Source organism: Salvia splendens, chromosome 18 (genome assembly GCF_004379255.2).
Source record: "Salvia splendens isolate huo1 chromosome 18, SspV2, whole genome shotgun sequence".
Taxonomy (NCBI): domain Eukaryota; kingdom Viridiplantae; phylum Streptophyta; class Magnoliopsida; order Lamiales; family Lamiaceae; genus Salvia; species Salvia splendens.
The window spans coordinates 23,988,258-24,004,204 of NC_056049.1; the positions used below are offsets into that span (position 1 = coordinate 23,988,258).

Sequence of the window (15,947 nt, forward strand, 5' to 3'; positions counted from 1 at the left end):
TTATTTAATTGAAATTGTTGAATTTACACTATGAGTATGCAAGAAATCGGTGTTTGTAAATATAGTATTAGTCTCATGTGTCTACACATTAATAAAAAAAAAGTGATTGATGTAGGATAATGTCTATAAATAAGTTGAAAAAGTTACGCATCAAATATAGTATTGATAATGATTAAAAAATGATTGTGATATTTGACTTATCTTAAACCATCTTACATAAAATTCGGATTAATTGTTTCGATAAATTGAAACTTGAATTCATTTTCAGCTATGATTTTCTTTTCATTTAATGCAATTTTAGTATCTTCACGAATCAAATTCGAAAGCTAATAACTACGGAAACAAATTAATTAAACAAACTCGATACTCACGAAAAGCATAAGCACATTAGAAGCCGTGTAACATTAATAATACAACAGAGTTAGCCGTGTAACACAAAACACCAAAACAGGATAAATTATACGGATCAAACGAATTCAAATCTGAGAAGAAGCTTGACACACTTGTATTTTGCTCCCTTGCGTGTGTAGAGTGGGACGGCTCGAATACCTTCCCTGAGCTCCGACACGGGGAGGCACGTCTGGCCGGCAAACATAGTTTTACCAGATACATCTTCCTCAGAAACCTGGAGTCGGAGGAGAGCTAGTTCAGGAACTGTCAATGGGAACTCGAACACCTCATCCCATGACGGGATCCAGTTGTCGTCTATTGTCTTCGTTTTCTTCTTCTTCTTGTCAGCAGGCACTCCCACAATTGCAATCTACAGTTGGAGATTGTGCGAATCATCAACAGCAACAGCAACGAGTTTAAGATGTGGAACAACTAGTCGAAGCTTACCTTTGCACGAAAATCCGGGGGAGAGTAAGTATCGAAGTGTGTATGAGAGAAATCATAGTACCATCCTTCACCCATATATACTGTCACCTGTTTCGAAGTAAAGAACTAAGCAAGGGCAAATCATGCATCATCTTCCATTATAGTAGAGAAATTCACTCACTCTCAGAGTAGTTTTGACAGGCAATTCAGCTTTGGGATCGAAGACCTCGTCAGCATCCAACAGAAAATCTGGCTTTTTAACATAGCCACACCCGCCATTCGCCCTGAACATCCCGTGCATCAACCATAGTGATTTTCCATAACCCTGTCAAAATTTAATTTTACGCGTGTCAATGGAAGCTTGCATAGCTAATAGGCGAACTATATTGAGTAGGTTAAGCCTGTTTGATAAGAAATGAAACCTTAAATATGAACTAATAACAGATTTTCCAAATAATATTATCAAAGAAAACAGTGTTGTTTCATCTAAATATCACTGTATTACAGACTCAATTATACAGAATACTCTAGAACAAACAGTTCATGACTGTCAAGTGTGATTCACGCAGAGGTCCATGTTGAGAACAATTTTCTTCAATACAATGGCAATATGAGTAAAACAAAGATCAAACTAATTAGATCTCAACCAATCAGTCACTATATCTGTAATAATAGCAGATTAGCAGTATGGTTTTAGCTAACCTGCATATTTAACGCAACCATTTGAGCTCCATGCATCAATGCACATAACGGTTTATAATTGGAGGAGTCCAACCGAATAGCTTTGGGGTATATTCTCAATATGTTCTTTTGTGTGAACCTATAAAAGTATCTCATTTAGTTCATATTCAAGTTGGGTGAAGAAAATTTGTGACATCATGTTACCTCAACACAGACAAAAAGAGAAATTACGATCAACAAATTATGGTATATCTGTACCTAACAGTGTCTTGTCCATATCCTGAGGTCGCATCTTCAAACTTTTGCTCACTCAAGCTAATACGTCTCACTTTCGTAGGATCAACCCTCAGCCACGCCTGCATGCCGCCCTTTCCCCTTCCAGCAGGGATAGCAATCAAATCCCTGTATTGGGGCTCTGCTTGGCTCCGTACCCTTGGATCCTTCTCATCATCTTTATCTATTTCCATGACATCTCCGTTTGCATCATCATCATCATCATCCTAGAAGAGAAGTTTTGGTTACTTAAACTGACGGAAACAAACACATTTATGTTATAGTGGGGACAACTCAACAAGACACCTTATCATGAACATTTCTTAGTTTAAGATCAGGAACTTCTCTAGGATGAGCTCCATCATCGGATGAACTGTCTGCGCAGCTTTTCTTCACTTTATCCTCTTTTCCTTCTAAGTACTCCTTAGGCGGTTTAGTTGATATAATAATCCGCCTCTTGAGTGATTCCGGGGAGGGAAATTCTCCTAAAAGGCTTGAACCAGGGTGGGTAAACAGCATTTCTCCAAATGTTTGAACAATCATCTAGAATTAATCAAACAACACTTTAGTCCAAAGATGCACATAATCAATCCCTAGAGTATAAACCATCTCTATATACCTCAGCAACTAGAGCTTGAAGATCAGCAGTTAGATGATCTTCAAGTGTTATAATGACAGGATACTCCGACGCAGAAAAAGCATGATTCTTAATTGACCTCAAACATCTGATCAGTGATACAGGAGTAGTCAGTGTCCTGCATCATAGATCCAAATTTAACAATTGTGACTAAGGCTAAAACAGCATTCAGATAAATAAATAAATGCATTCAATGTCAAGTTCATACCTCCCATGAAGAACATCCACACCATCTTTGGTAGAATTCGGCCATAAATCCAGCTCAATCCCTCTAACACCAAGCTGCAGTGCGCGCACGATAGGAACATCGCTGCTATCGCTACTGATTTGATTTCCAGTTAAATAGGTATTGTGGCTAGTATATATGAAGTAATGAGAGAGTGGAGCAGTCATGTCATGGTGAACCTGATACAGTAGCATCGCTTCACCGATTCATCAATTACGTTTTAAACAAGCACGAATCGGTACAATCATATGACAGAAACTCAAAAAAGCTTAATAATTACCCCAATTTTGGGGTCGAGAGGCTGATTTGCATCACTGAACAGATACTTGAAGAACGCCTCCAAATTGAGCCCCCTCCGGTGGAATATGTGGAGATGCTTTAGGGAATCGATGATGCCCTGCGCCTCCTCCGCCGTGGGGTTCGGCTCCGCCTGAACCTCCACCAGGAACCGCCGCAGATCGTCCGCGCTCATCACGCCGTTCTGCGAGTACGCCTCGAACAGCGCCTTCACATCCGGCGGCGCCTCCGCGGCAGTCAGCCGGAACCGCCGCCGGAAGCAGAAGCACACTCTGTAGGTCTGCTTGGACATGGAATTGATCAATTGAGCAGGATTGGATGCACAGCCGAAATTGAATTAGCAGAAATCGGAAGTGATCGAGGAAACTGTGATTCAGTGATTTGAATCGACGGCAAAAGTGTGATCGGCTCTTCATATTTGTGTGGATCAAATAAAGCTGAAAAAGGTGAAGGAGTGGAATGATTATTCGTGGAAAGTCATAAAATTAGAAGTACAGATGAATTGCGCGGGAATTGTTTAATCACATTGCTGTTTCTTTTGAGGAAGCGAATAGATTCTTAGAATTCGAATAAAATGATGAAATGACTTTTTTTTTCTTATTTTAATTGCAATGTTAAATCAATAAAGATACTAACATCCAACGTCTATACAGATGTTACTGTTACTAAGAAATTCTATTTTCCTCAATAAAAAAACGAGAGATACAAACTAAAACAATGGGTCATGATAATCTACAAACTCTATATAATACAAACTATACAAACTTTAGGCGTTGACATTCCCCTCAATGACTGAATTTGTATTAGACGTTGACATTGACATATGAATCTCATTGCTAACCGTTATTACTTACAAGGAGTGTGTATGATTAAAGTTTATAGTTTGTATTATAGATAAGAGTTTGTATTTGATCACGTCTCTTAAAAATAAAGAAATTGCCCTTGACCTTGACCTAACAACAATAAAGACACATCTTAGCTGAACTAGTAGAAATTGCAAAAGCACCCCCCTGTTTCCAGAAGTCTCGAGAAGAAATTATTTTGACCAAATTTGAATTTTCGAGTATTCACACGTGAGAATATAATCGCATTTGTAAATTATCAAGGAAGAAGGAATTAAAAATAAGAGAGATTGAATAGTTGTAAGTAAGGGGTTTTTCTTTTTTTTTTTCTAGACTAAAACTTAGATTCCGTAAGTGTACTGAAGTTTTTTTAATTCCGGATTTGGGAGAGACGCATGACCCTCATGCGTCTCCTTTTAATGAGACGCATCACGGACATGCGTCTTTTATAAAGACGCATGAGGGACATGCGTCTCTCAATTTTTGGCAAAGTTTTTTTAACGTCTCACAATCATCATGCGTCTTAGGGAGAGACGCATCTCCCTCATGCATCTTAGCCCATATATATTTGATGCTTGCGAATTTATGAAACCATTCTTGGTTGTTTCTCTTTTATAGAGACATCCTTGAATGTTGTTTTATGTTTCACTTTTGATGTGGGACAAAATCATTCTTGGTTGTTTCTCTTTTATAGAGACATCCTTGAATGTTTTATGTTTCACTTTCGATGTGGGACAAAATCATTCTTGGTTGTTTCTTTTAATGATTTTGTCCCTCATCGAAAGTGAAACATAAAACATTCAAGGATGTCTCTATAAAAGAGAAACAATCAAGAATGATTTTGTCTCACATCGAAAGTGAAACATAAAACATTCAAGGATGTCTCTATAAAAGAGAAACAACCAAGAATGGTTTCATAAATTCGCAAGCATCAAATATATATGGGCTAAGACGCATGATGATTGTGCGTCGTTAAAAAAAATTCGAAAAAATTGAGAGACGCATGTCCCTCATGTGTCTTTATAAAAGATGCATGTCCGTGATGCGTCTCATTAAAAGGAGACGCATGAGGGTCATGCGTCTCTCCCAAACCCGGAATAAAAAAAAACTCCAGTACACTTACGGAATCTAAGTTTTAATCTAGAACAAAAAAAAGAAAAAACCCCGGTAAGTAAAGTGTAATTTAGTGTTCTGGATTGTGAGCGCTAAGTGATGACGAAAAATGAGATATAAAATTCATGACAATACAAATGAAATGCAATTTTTGTAAGTGTGTTTGCTCATATACTAATAATTATTGCTAATCATGCAAATGAAAATTTGACAGGTCTTGATGTTGTCTAGGCTCGAGATAGCACTTTTTGCTTTGCATTATAAGTTGCTTTAAAGTTGGCAGATTGTCACTTTTTCTGATAGCATCACTCACTAAGTAATGTTCTCTTTGTAGAGAGAAAAAGTGTGAAAGTTGTTTCATGAAAAAAATCCCAAACTTGCACATCAAATAAAGGAAAGGAGGTTCTCTCTATTACCCATGTAATCAATATCACAAACTATGTTACAGTTTAGAATCAAAATTCAGAAAGAGTAAAAAAATATGAGTAAATTTTAAAAAAATTACATGTACACAAATTTGAACAGAAATACACTTCATTCAAACCTAAACTTCATAAGAAGCCTAACAGATTTGAATTTCCGACCCTTCCTGTCATAAAGTGGAACTGCTCGAATGCCCGGTCTTAACTCCGACACCGGTAAACACGCCTGCCCTCCGAAATCATCCTTGTCCGATCTATCATGTTCGCGGACTTCTATTCGCAAGAGAGCTAGCTCAGGAATTCTTAGTGGAAAAGTGAACTCTTGATCCCAGTAAGGCGCCCAGTCGTCTTCTATTATCCTCGTTTTACTCTTGGCGGCGTCTAGTGGCACACCGATAATGTATATCTGCAACCTCATAATCACAGGATCAAACGGAGATACTCGTGGATGAAGCATTCTCTCATTATTGTAGTTAGCAACAGTTTGATGTAACTAAGAAGAGTGATCACTATCTATGTCAAATATGAGGGACTCTTTTCTTAGAGTCGGACCATTTAGTTCTAGCTCGGCCCGAGCTGGTTTGACCTGTTTTGACACCTCTATTCACGGACATACGTTATGTTTGGATATGGGTACTGTCTAGCTAACTAGCATGACTCGCCAAATCATGTCCGAAGTTCTAGCTTACCTTCGTGTAGAAGTCCGGTGGTGAGTACGTATCAAAATGCGTGTGGCTGAAATCCAAACGCCACCCATCTCCCATGTACACGACCACCTGTGAAATCGAGAATGGTTCATAAGAAACTCTACCACAAGATTTCACTAATAAGAGGACCTAAATGGATAGAGCTTGCAGATAGCATTAAAGGAAAAAGGATCGACGGATTGTGGCTTTCCGGTCACCTTTAATGTCATCCTCACAGGCCATGGTAGTTTGGGATCAAACACATCGCCGTTTGAGTTCTTGCTCATAAGCAAATGTGGTTTCTTTAAATAACCGCAGCCTCCGTTCGCCCGAAAAAAACCATGCATCGTCCAAAGAGCTTTTCCATATCCCTATTAATCAAAGAAGAAAATAACAATTTCAACAAGAAACTAATCAGTACTTCAAAAAAGGAAGAATTAAAAGCTCTTCCATATTAAGGCAAAAACCAAAAAGGGGGTGGCTAGCTAAATTCAGCATATATCCATACAAAACAAAACTAACCTGCATATTAAACGCAACCATCTGTGCTCCGTGCATCCACGCGATGATTGGAGAAAAATTTGATGAAGTTACCCGCGTGCCCTTAGGAAACACCCTTAACAAGTGCTTTTGTGTGAACCTAGAACATGTTCATGAAGTGGAAACAAGTAGCTATGATCAGAAGATGGATGCAATAAAAAGCATAAACAAAATACAAGATAAGTATACCTCACGACATCGCTAGCATACAAGGATGCAGCCCTCTCAAGCTCTTGCTCGCTCAAACTAAGCCGTCTAGCTCTGTCAATTCTGACTCTCAGCACATGCCTCAAGCACTTGTTCTTGGCATTCCCAGCATGAATGGCAATCAGACATTTGTACTCCCGTGCTGCCACATTGCCCGATGTTCTACCACAGTTGTAGTAATCCTCATAATCACTGTCGCTTTCTAGCTGAAAAGAAAGAAAGCTGGTTAGCAACATGACAGTTGAAACAGTGAACAGAACAAAATTCAGTTTATCAATATTTTACCTTGTCATCAGCTTCGGATTCAGCTTCAGTCTCGTCATCAGAAAAATCTTTATACTTTGGTGAGGAGGTTTCTCCTTCCTTGCTGTGATTGGAACCGAGATACTCCTTAGGTGGCTTCGTTGAGAGTATAATCTTATACTTCAAGGACTCAACTGCGGGAAAGTCCTCCATGTATCCTGATTCGGGGCAATACAACAAGTCTCCAAAAATTCGCATAGCCATCTAAGAAATGGAGAGTTCTCATAAACAATCATACTTCTATAAATTCAAAAAAGTTCAATTTCGAAAGAGCAGAAGGGAGTTACCTCCGCCACTCTAGCCTGGAGGTCCGGAGTGAGATGATCCTCTAATGTGATGATGACAGGGTAAGGCGACTTAACAAAGGCATGCTCTTTTATAGACTTGAAGCATTTGAAGAGGGGCACTGGAGCCGTAAGCGTTCTGCCAATTTATCCTCAACAATCAAAACGTAGACTACAAACATACTGGAGGATTTTGATAGCTTAAATCTTGAGCACAAGCGATCAACAGCGACGTCTGCAAATAGAGGAATGTAAACAAAGAAGCTTACCGTACCTTCCATGAAGCACATGCACACTATCTTTGGTAGAATTGGGCCATAAATCAAGCTCGATCCCCCTCACGCCGTTTTCAAGAGCTCTCGCAATAGGGGTTTCACTACAGTCACTGCTCAACTGGTTCCCGGTTAAGTAGGAATTGTGACCTGTATATATGAAATAATGATGCAACGGAGCAGTCATGTCATGGTGTACCTGGAATTGTGCAAATTGCCAATGTAAATATGAATTGTATAATTTCTGAAATAAACTTGTCCATCTCTACTTTTGCACATTATTACAATGGTGTGACACTGCAAATATTTGAAAATCCACTAATTCATTGAAAGCATTAAATCAAAACACGGCAGGGCATTCAGTCCATTCATTAAAAGTTAAAACAAGAAACAAAAAGAAAACCAATTCTTGCTCCCATTTCACTACATCTTATTGCTTTTTCATAACAATGAAAAGAAGGAAAATATTGATATAGTGCTATACCATTTAAGCATGAATCTCTACATGCATTTGCTAGCAATTTGCAGAAGTTTTGGATTTAACATTCATATAGTCCTTATCAACTAATATTCCAACAATATGCAACAAAATGAAATTAATCTCATAAGGACATTATCTTCTTTCCTTCTACCTCTAAATCCCAAACTACCTTAAAATCTCCGAAGTTGTATGGACATATACTATCTTTGTCTCAAGTTAATCGATTCATATTCGATTTTGGGACGTCCCAAGGTAAATGATTCATTTTCCCGTTTGTCAAAAATCAATCTTCTCAACTCAATAAACACCATTTCCTCGCATCAACTAGTACTAGTACTACAAGACTAATTATTTTCACAATCACAATGCTTTTTTAACTTAAAAGGGCAAAGGGTGCTCACAACCTCCAATAAGATAACTTCCTCAACTCAACTTATTTTTCCACAATCTTATAAGCAACAATCATTTCCCTATATTGTTTGTTATTTCTAAATATTTTGACAATTTCCTGAAATAAGCTTAGCCAAACAGCTCCTAAGATAGAAATTGGGGATTTTAAAAAAAGAATCAGAGAGAGACCTCGGGATTGATAGGGCCGTTGAGATCATCTTGAAAGAGGAAGTAGAAGAAGTCCTCAAGTGTGAAACTGAGGCTCATCTCCAATTGGTGGTGGCGCCGGTGGAACACGTGCCGCATAATGTCGGCCACGTCCTCGGCGGTGCAATTGTACTCCTCCTGGTGCTGCACCATGAACTTGAGCAGCTGCTCCGCCGACATCTGCTGCGCCCCTGCCGAGTACCGCCAGAACGCCTCCTTCACGTCCGGCGGCGGCTCCGACTCGCTGATTTTGAACTTCCGGTTGAAGCAACCGAACATTTTATAATAATTGTAGCTCCCCATTCGCATCCACCGTTTCTCTCTCTCTAATTACTATCTCCTTCCCTCTCTTATCGCGGAAACTCTGCGTACATGTATATGCATGCATGATCTCTGCGATCTCTATCCGTTTGGATTCAATTTTCTCGGCGCCATTGTCGATCGGAATCATGTAGCCATGAATCGCTTGATCGAAACAAAAATTCAAATTAAGAAGGGGGGGAAAGATGATCAGATTGATCGATCGATCGATGAAATTAATGTGATTAGTTTTGGGGTGAAGAAGGTGGTGGGAATGATCATGTAATCATGGAATTAACACCAAAAAATCGAAAAAATGGGGGAAATGGTGAAAAATGGATGAAGAATGTGGTTTTGGGAAGAAGAAAGTTGTTGGAATTGGATTGAGGAAGAAGAAGATGGCTAAAATTAAGGATAATGAGAGGTTGGATTATTGTTAATGCAGGTTTATTATTACGAACTAATTACTTCATTAACTGCTCCATTTTTTGATTTATTTATTGTTTTATTATGAGTACTATTCTTTTTTTCAAGTGAATGATAATTTTCTATTATAAAACTATTTCCACCTTGATCATTTATTATAGGTTCAATATTTTAAAACGTAAAATCTAGTCTTCCCTCCAATTTTTGTTTGAAAAATTACTATAAAAAGTAGGATTGGATATCTCATGCTTAAATATATTCAGGCTAGGGATGGGTTGGTTCCAATTCCGTAAAGGAAATGTATATTTTAGCCAATTTTCACCCATTTTTCCAAAGTTTCCCAACGATTTCTTATGATTTTTTTTTTCCGACCGGTAGAACTGATACATTATTCCGATGGAGAGACGGTTACAATTCCGAAAAGGATTCAAGAAACTAAGATAGAACTATTCATAAGAAAAGGGACATATTTTCTCAAAACATCAAATTTATTCACCTGCAAAGGACCATATGCTGTCTTCAACGTATGTATGGTATCTCTCTGTCATCATTGAGTTAAAGATGAAAGATAACAAAACCCTCCAAACCTAATCAAGTTTCATGAACACCTCACTTACCAATCATCACCTATCATTTTGAACAGAATTAGACACTATCTTTCAGAGGAGATTCAGTCACCCTCAGCCACCAACCTCCACAACACCCTTTGTAGCAAAAATGCAATACTACTAAAAAGGTTAACGATTCGATCAATCTAATACCAACCCACCGATGAGTTGTCACTGCTTCTTCTCTAAGGCCATGAGGTTGCTCTGGCACTGTTAAGGAAGGAGCGAACTTATCGATCACAAGTGAAAAACATATGTCCATATGGAAGCATCACATAAATGAGTGGCAAAAGTATCCATCCATGCCTGAAAAAGGCTGATCACATGATAAAAACACATTCTACTCGTTCCACAGTCACTCGTAACAGAAATCTTCAGATAACATTGTTCCGAGCCATACATAAATCAAATTTCAAATACGGACCTGGAGTTCATACGACTAATAATGGAGCGAAAATTTGACTCCAAGACTAATGGTAAATCCATAAAATCAGTCTTTCAGAAAAAAAAACTGATGACAGTGGCTCTCCCTTCAAACACAGAGACAACTCCTCCAGCAAACATCATATAAAAGAAGAGGAAGATTCAGACCTTTTCTTGAACAAATCCAGGGTGAAACAACAGGGGTACCGAACAAAAATAGCAAGATAACGAGTTCCCACTGTTTTAAGTATTGATAGTTTATTTATGCTCAAGCCTCCACAAGATCACAATATACAGATGACTATTAATCTGAATGCAACTTGTGATGAAATTTTTATTATTACGTAAAAAACTCCATCCATTGAGCACCAAGATTGGACCTAAGACTACAAACTATTGGAGGCTCGATCTGAGAATTTGCAAGTGATGAGCGCCAACATAAAAGACTCGAGACATTAACCGAGGAACTTCACTCATGATGCTGCAATAAACCCATGTATAGGCCAATAACACAAAAATTCCTGCCTGCGCCACCAGGAAAATCAGGGCACTTCAAGAGCCAACTTTTTCAAGGGACCTGCCAAGCATTTAACAGCGGACTCATGTTGCCAATCAAAATATTAATTGTTAGTACATTATTTTTCCAGAATTTCAGCCCCTTATACCAATCTTAGGCGAGCAAAGCTGAGTGACCCTTGTTTTCCATGAAGTTAAACCATACCAACATCTTGATGCCCCCTTCTCTTCCAGCAAACTTCATGCACATGCAGAAATTGCTGTTCGCATCGGATGCTGCTACATCCAAGCATAAAAAGGGCAGTAGAACTCAAAATCTTCTTCTTTTCACTCTAGCCTCAGTGAATCCATCATCATGCCAGACCCTTTCGACAGGAGGTCTGTAATTTCCATCCTGCTGCTCTTCCATATTTCTCATTCTCCGTGGTCCAGCAAGAGATGGATGCTTGGATCGCCCATCAAATTCCCTTTCCCGGCCATTACTTCTCTCAAATTCTGTATCTGCATCTGGACAGAATCTGAATGGCCTGGGTCCATCATTCATATGAAATCTAAAATTTTCATTATCATTGTTAAAATTTGGTCGAAACGAACGGATAGGTCCTCTCCTTTCTATGAACTTTCTTCTATCATCCATGATGCCATCACCACCACGAAGCTCATGAAACTTATTGGAATGTGATGGCCCATTCAAGTACTCTTCACCATCTCCCATCTCTCTAGAATCTAATGCATCAGCTCTCCTAGTATTTCTAGGAAAAAAATGTCCAGGCGAGTCTCTCCTATTAGAATCAGTAGTCCTAGGATGAATGTGCTCCCTTCCAGAATCAATTTCTCTCATGTCATTATCATGCCTTGCAACATAGGAGGGAGATCCACGCCTTCTAGCAACCATGTCATCATGAAAACAGCCATGGTCGGGAGATCTCATCCTCCCCATTCTATACAATGCTGGAGATTGATGCTGAACAAGTTCTGGAAGTCCATTGGGAGATCTCCTGCGAGGAGATGACCACGGACCAGGAGAACGTGTTCGAGATCTAACTGGAGATTTTGAGTGAATTCGAGGATAGCCCTTTCTTTGCAGGTTAGTAGAGAAGTTCCTGTTCCCACGCACAAGCTGATTATCAAGTTCTTCATACAAAGCTTGTGGTTGAGCATAGACAGGATTACCAATATCATCAGATAAATGCTGCATAAACTTTTCATCGTTTCGAAGTCCCATCATATCGGAACCAGCCTCACCAGAACAGTGTCTTGGACTTGTATTTCTTGGGATTCTGTGAATCATCTGAAAGCCCCTTGTAACAGGACCATCTCTATCGCCAGAAGAGACTCTCCTCAAGGATGCACGGCGTAGTGAAGAAAATTCATCATTCATTGTCTTCCTTCTGTTACCACCAAAAGAGGTATTATCTTGTGGAATATTATAGCCACCACGTTCAAGATCAGCATCAGACATGGATGAAGCATGTTTACGCCTGATGACTCGATAATCAGATTGGCCATAAGAACTTTCTGGCGCAAAGTTGTGATCAGAACCCCATTCACCACGGAACGAGCCAAAACGGCCACCGGTTCTCCCTTTCCCACGCATGAAATTTGGTCTAGAATTCCTGACCGATTGATCATAGGACCTATCTTTCACAAATTTGTTTGAGCCGCCAGTATAGAATTCGTCTCTGCTAGATAAGATAAGCCACGGGAAATGAAAATATAAACAACATTCTTGGAAAAAAGGAATAAACTAATTAGAAAATGAAATGGAAAAAAAGACACGAAGATATATTCACCTATTGCCTCTTGGTTGCATCTCTCCATCAAAATCAGAATATCTTTCTTTTCCACTTCGTGTCGTCTGTGACCTATTTGAATAGTGTTTTGTTTTGAAAGGAGCTGCCATAACTAAAGGGCGTGATAAATTTATGATGCGGCTCTTGTTACTAGCATTGTTGGAATCCTTAGCGGCATCATGGCCATCTAGACATGCTCCGACATCAGACAAAGCCAAATCACCCTCACCCTCATGGATGCAGCTTTCTCTAACAACCTTGGCCTCACCGCCAATCCCAACATCAATCCCATGGCTTCGATCAGTTGGAATATCAGAAGAGACTCGTCTTTCGAGCATATCTTCTACTGACATATCAAGTTGTCCATCAAGAGTGACACTGGTTGCTATTTTCTCTTCAGCAACCACTTCTGACACTTCATATGACTCATGCAACGAGTTATCTTCAATGTCAGGCTCACAACAAGCACCAACATGATCATTGGTCGGGTCACCTTGAGTTCCGTCAATATTTTCCTCTACAACATCTTTTTCCTTGAATACAGATATACTCATGATTCGGCGGACTGAAGGATCACCAGGCTGCAAATTTTGAGAATCAAATGCGACGAGTTTTAAATCATCATTGCCCTTTCCCTCAACAATAGGAGCTCCTTCAGCTGAATGTTGCACATGCTCTCGAACCTCACCATCTTCATATTCTTCATCTTCCTTTTGATGAACAGTACCAGCGGCACGAATTTGATCAGATTCAGTATCATTATCAGACCCAGAGGAATCTTCTTCAAGAGTATCATTGAATATGTCCATATCTACCTCACCATTTTCAGATGTGTTGTCATTTTGGAATGATTCAACTGCATGTTCATCAATCCGAGCCAATGCACACTTACCCTCGTCTACAACACTCGAACTCCCTAACTGAGACGTTCTTAATTGGTTGTTGTCCTTCCTGATAGGCATAGCATTTGGCTCATCAGGCTTGTTGTCACTGATCTGAGATTCCTTACTATGAATGGATTGTTCAGATTGATTTAAAAAATCTCTATTTTTAGTTACCTCTGAACAAGTTGTTAACCGTGCAGGAGATATACTCTGAGGCAACAAAGAAACTGGCATGGCAGAAGAGGATGCACAGCTCTCTTGATGCTGCATAACTCTTGTAACAGGTGGAGTAGTAGCATCAATTGACTTGCAGACTTCTTGCTTGCAATCCTGAACCACTTCAGACTTTATCGGTATACGGTCATCTAATTTCTCAAGACTTAGGGATGACTGCAATATTGTCTGTAAGCTGTGGTTAATGGCACATTCTCTTTTAACAGAACTGAACTTTGAAGATTCCATATTGGTACTGCTGGAACTACCTATGCTACAGTCACGTTTCGAATTATCATCTATAGGTTCCGTTTTCACAGCCCTACTCACATTCACTATGGGTAGTTGCACCTGTTTCGAACTCAAATTTGGACTGGCACTAGTAAGGTCTAAGTCATCAGATAAAGATGAGCGCACCCTGCTGGTATCCATAAACGGCATAGAGAGCCTAAGACCAAGTGAATCATCCATCTTGCGCTGTTGTGGAGATAATAACTTAAAAGAACTGGATGTGTGACCATCTAATATATGTTTTCCTTTATTAAAACCAGGACGAGTCAAACTGGCAAGAGTCAACAAAGATTTATCATCGCGATGACTATCACTCTTGTTTAACCCACCAATATTACCAAGCCCCTGAGTAAATGCATCGCTACAGGTAGAACCTTCCCATACATCCATAGTCGTGTTCAAATCCCAATTTGATCGATTAGCAGATACTGGATTGCTGGAGTCAGCAGCTATATCTTTCTTGTCACGCGAAACAAGCTTTTCCTCATGTAAAGCCAAACTCAACAAAGATTCTAATTTGTCAGATTTATGGAAATTAACTTCCTTTTGTTGATTTTCCGAAGTATGAACAACCAATTCTTGTGGTCCTAATGACAATTCAACATTCATTTTTTTAGTAGAACGTTGAAGTCCAAAGGTACCTTCAATTTTTCTACCAACAATTTCCTGCTTCACATGTGCTGAAGATCTTTCACTCTGCTCGATGACCTTTTTGTTCCCTGAATCATCTTGAAGACCTAAACTAATTCCGGGCTTTGCCTCCACAGGCTTGGATGCAGCAACATCCACATTAGCTAGCTTCAATGGACCAACTTCCTTTTTCACAGAGTTAACCAAAGAATCAGATTTCATTGCCTCACTTGACGGCATCCCTCCTCCATCTTGACCTTTAGATTCTTCTTTGTGCTTTGAATCGCTATCCTCCAAAGCTGAAGGCTTTTCTTCTCGGGGAGGAGAACAAGGCTGGAACACCGGAATTCGCCTCTTCTTTATAGGGATACTACTCGAAAAACTAAGAGACCGCTGCTGATGTACACAAAACTAACGATATTAGACAAAAAAAATTCTCAAACTTGAAAAATTAACAACGAATAATCTAAAGATAGATCGAAAACCTCTGCGTTTCCTGGAATTGACATGAGTCCAAATACAGCACCCCTGCGATAAAACAGCTGAGGGATCAAAAACTAGCTCAATTCACTAATATACTCTCTGATGATTAGCAATCTGACGGATTAATTATAAAGTTAATTTATTTATTGTTCTAACTGTAAGACAATACTCTCCATATGACCTAATTGATAGATCAATTAATACAAGTTGCACAAATTAAAGAGAATTGCACTAACAAATCATCAAATCAGAGAGAGAGAGAGAGAAAGAAGAAGACCGACAGCGTTATCTCTTCCCAGCGGAAATAAACACCATAAATAAAAGTGGACAAAAAATCGAAAAGGAATCTTAGCCTATCGCTAACACCTTTAACCTAGCTCTCCAATAAATCAAATTAAACATGATTTAAATCATGATTCACGCTAAGATAGGAAAAAAAACATGTAGTTCGTGAATCAGCTGGTCAAGCAAAAACGAAGAAGAGAAAAAAAATCAGATCGGTGGCGGAGACATCGAAGGAAAATCCACACCGTATAGCAAAATTATGTGGAAAAACAATTACCTAGAGAGATTGAAGAGAGAAACAGAGAAACAAGAGAAAACTGGAGGTGGAAGAGAGAGAAAGAGAGGAGTATGAAGATGGGTTTGTAGTGAGATAATGAGAGGAGAAAATGAAGAAGATGACTGATGAAAGACGAAGGTG

General features: G+C 39.2%; 3 protein-coding genes across 4 annotated transcripts; all 3 read right to left on the reverse strand.

Moving 5' to 3' along the window:
• Positions 1–411: 411 nt before the first annotated feature.
• LOC121777364 (phosphoinositide phospholipase C 2-like) lies at positions 412–3,409 on the reverse strand. Of its 2 annotated transcripts, none has more exons than XM_042174602.1 (9): positions 2,914–3,409; positions 2,616–2,812; positions 2,390–2,525; positions 2,077–2,313; positions 1,756–1,997; positions 1,519–1,636; positions 998–1,141; positions 838–924; positions 412–760 (listed from the first exon to the last, which is right to left on the reverse strand). In XM_042174602.1, exons 1-9 carry the CDS (start codon positions 3,220–3,222, stop codon positions 467–469), a joined length of 1,764 nt encoding a protein of 587 aa, XP_042030536.1. In that variant the 5' UTR covers positions 3,223–3,409; the 3' UTR covers positions 412–466. The 2 variants fall into 2 exon arrangements, with proteins under 2 accessions (XP_042030536.1, XP_042030537.1); XM_042174603.1 differs by having other exon boundaries at positions 2,616–2,829; positions 2,914–3,021.
• Positions 3,410–5,348: 1,939 nt separating this feature from the next.
• On the reverse strand, positions 5,349–9,012 carry LOC121777690 (phosphoinositide phospholipase C 6-like). The gene is made up of 9 exons (XM_042175030.1): positions 8,660–9,012; positions 7,602–7,798; positions 7,331–7,466; positions 7,026–7,247; positions 6,723–6,946; positions 6,516–6,633; positions 6,212–6,364; positions 5,997–6,083; positions 5,349–5,713 (listed from the first exon to the last, which is right to left on the reverse strand). The coding sequence occupies exons 1-9, from the start codon at positions 8,984–8,986 to the stop codon at positions 5,420–5,422; spliced, it is 1,758 nt and encodes a 585-aa protein (XP_042030964.1). The 5' UTR covers positions 8,987–9,012; the 3' UTR covers positions 5,349–5,419.
• Positions 9,013–10,666: 1,654 nt separating this feature from the next.
• Positions 10,667–15,947, reverse strand: LOC121777689. Its single transcript, XM_042175029.1, has 4 exons — positions 15,807–15,947; positions 15,247–15,289; positions 12,744–15,157; positions 10,667–12,635 (listed from the first exon to the last, which is right to left on the reverse strand). Exons 2-4 carry the CDS (start codon positions 15,268–15,270, stop codon positions 11,261–11,263), a joined length of 3,813 nt encoding a protein of 1,270 aa, XP_042030963.1. The 5' UTR covers positions 15,271–15,289; positions 15,807–15,947; the 3' UTR covers positions 10,667–11,260.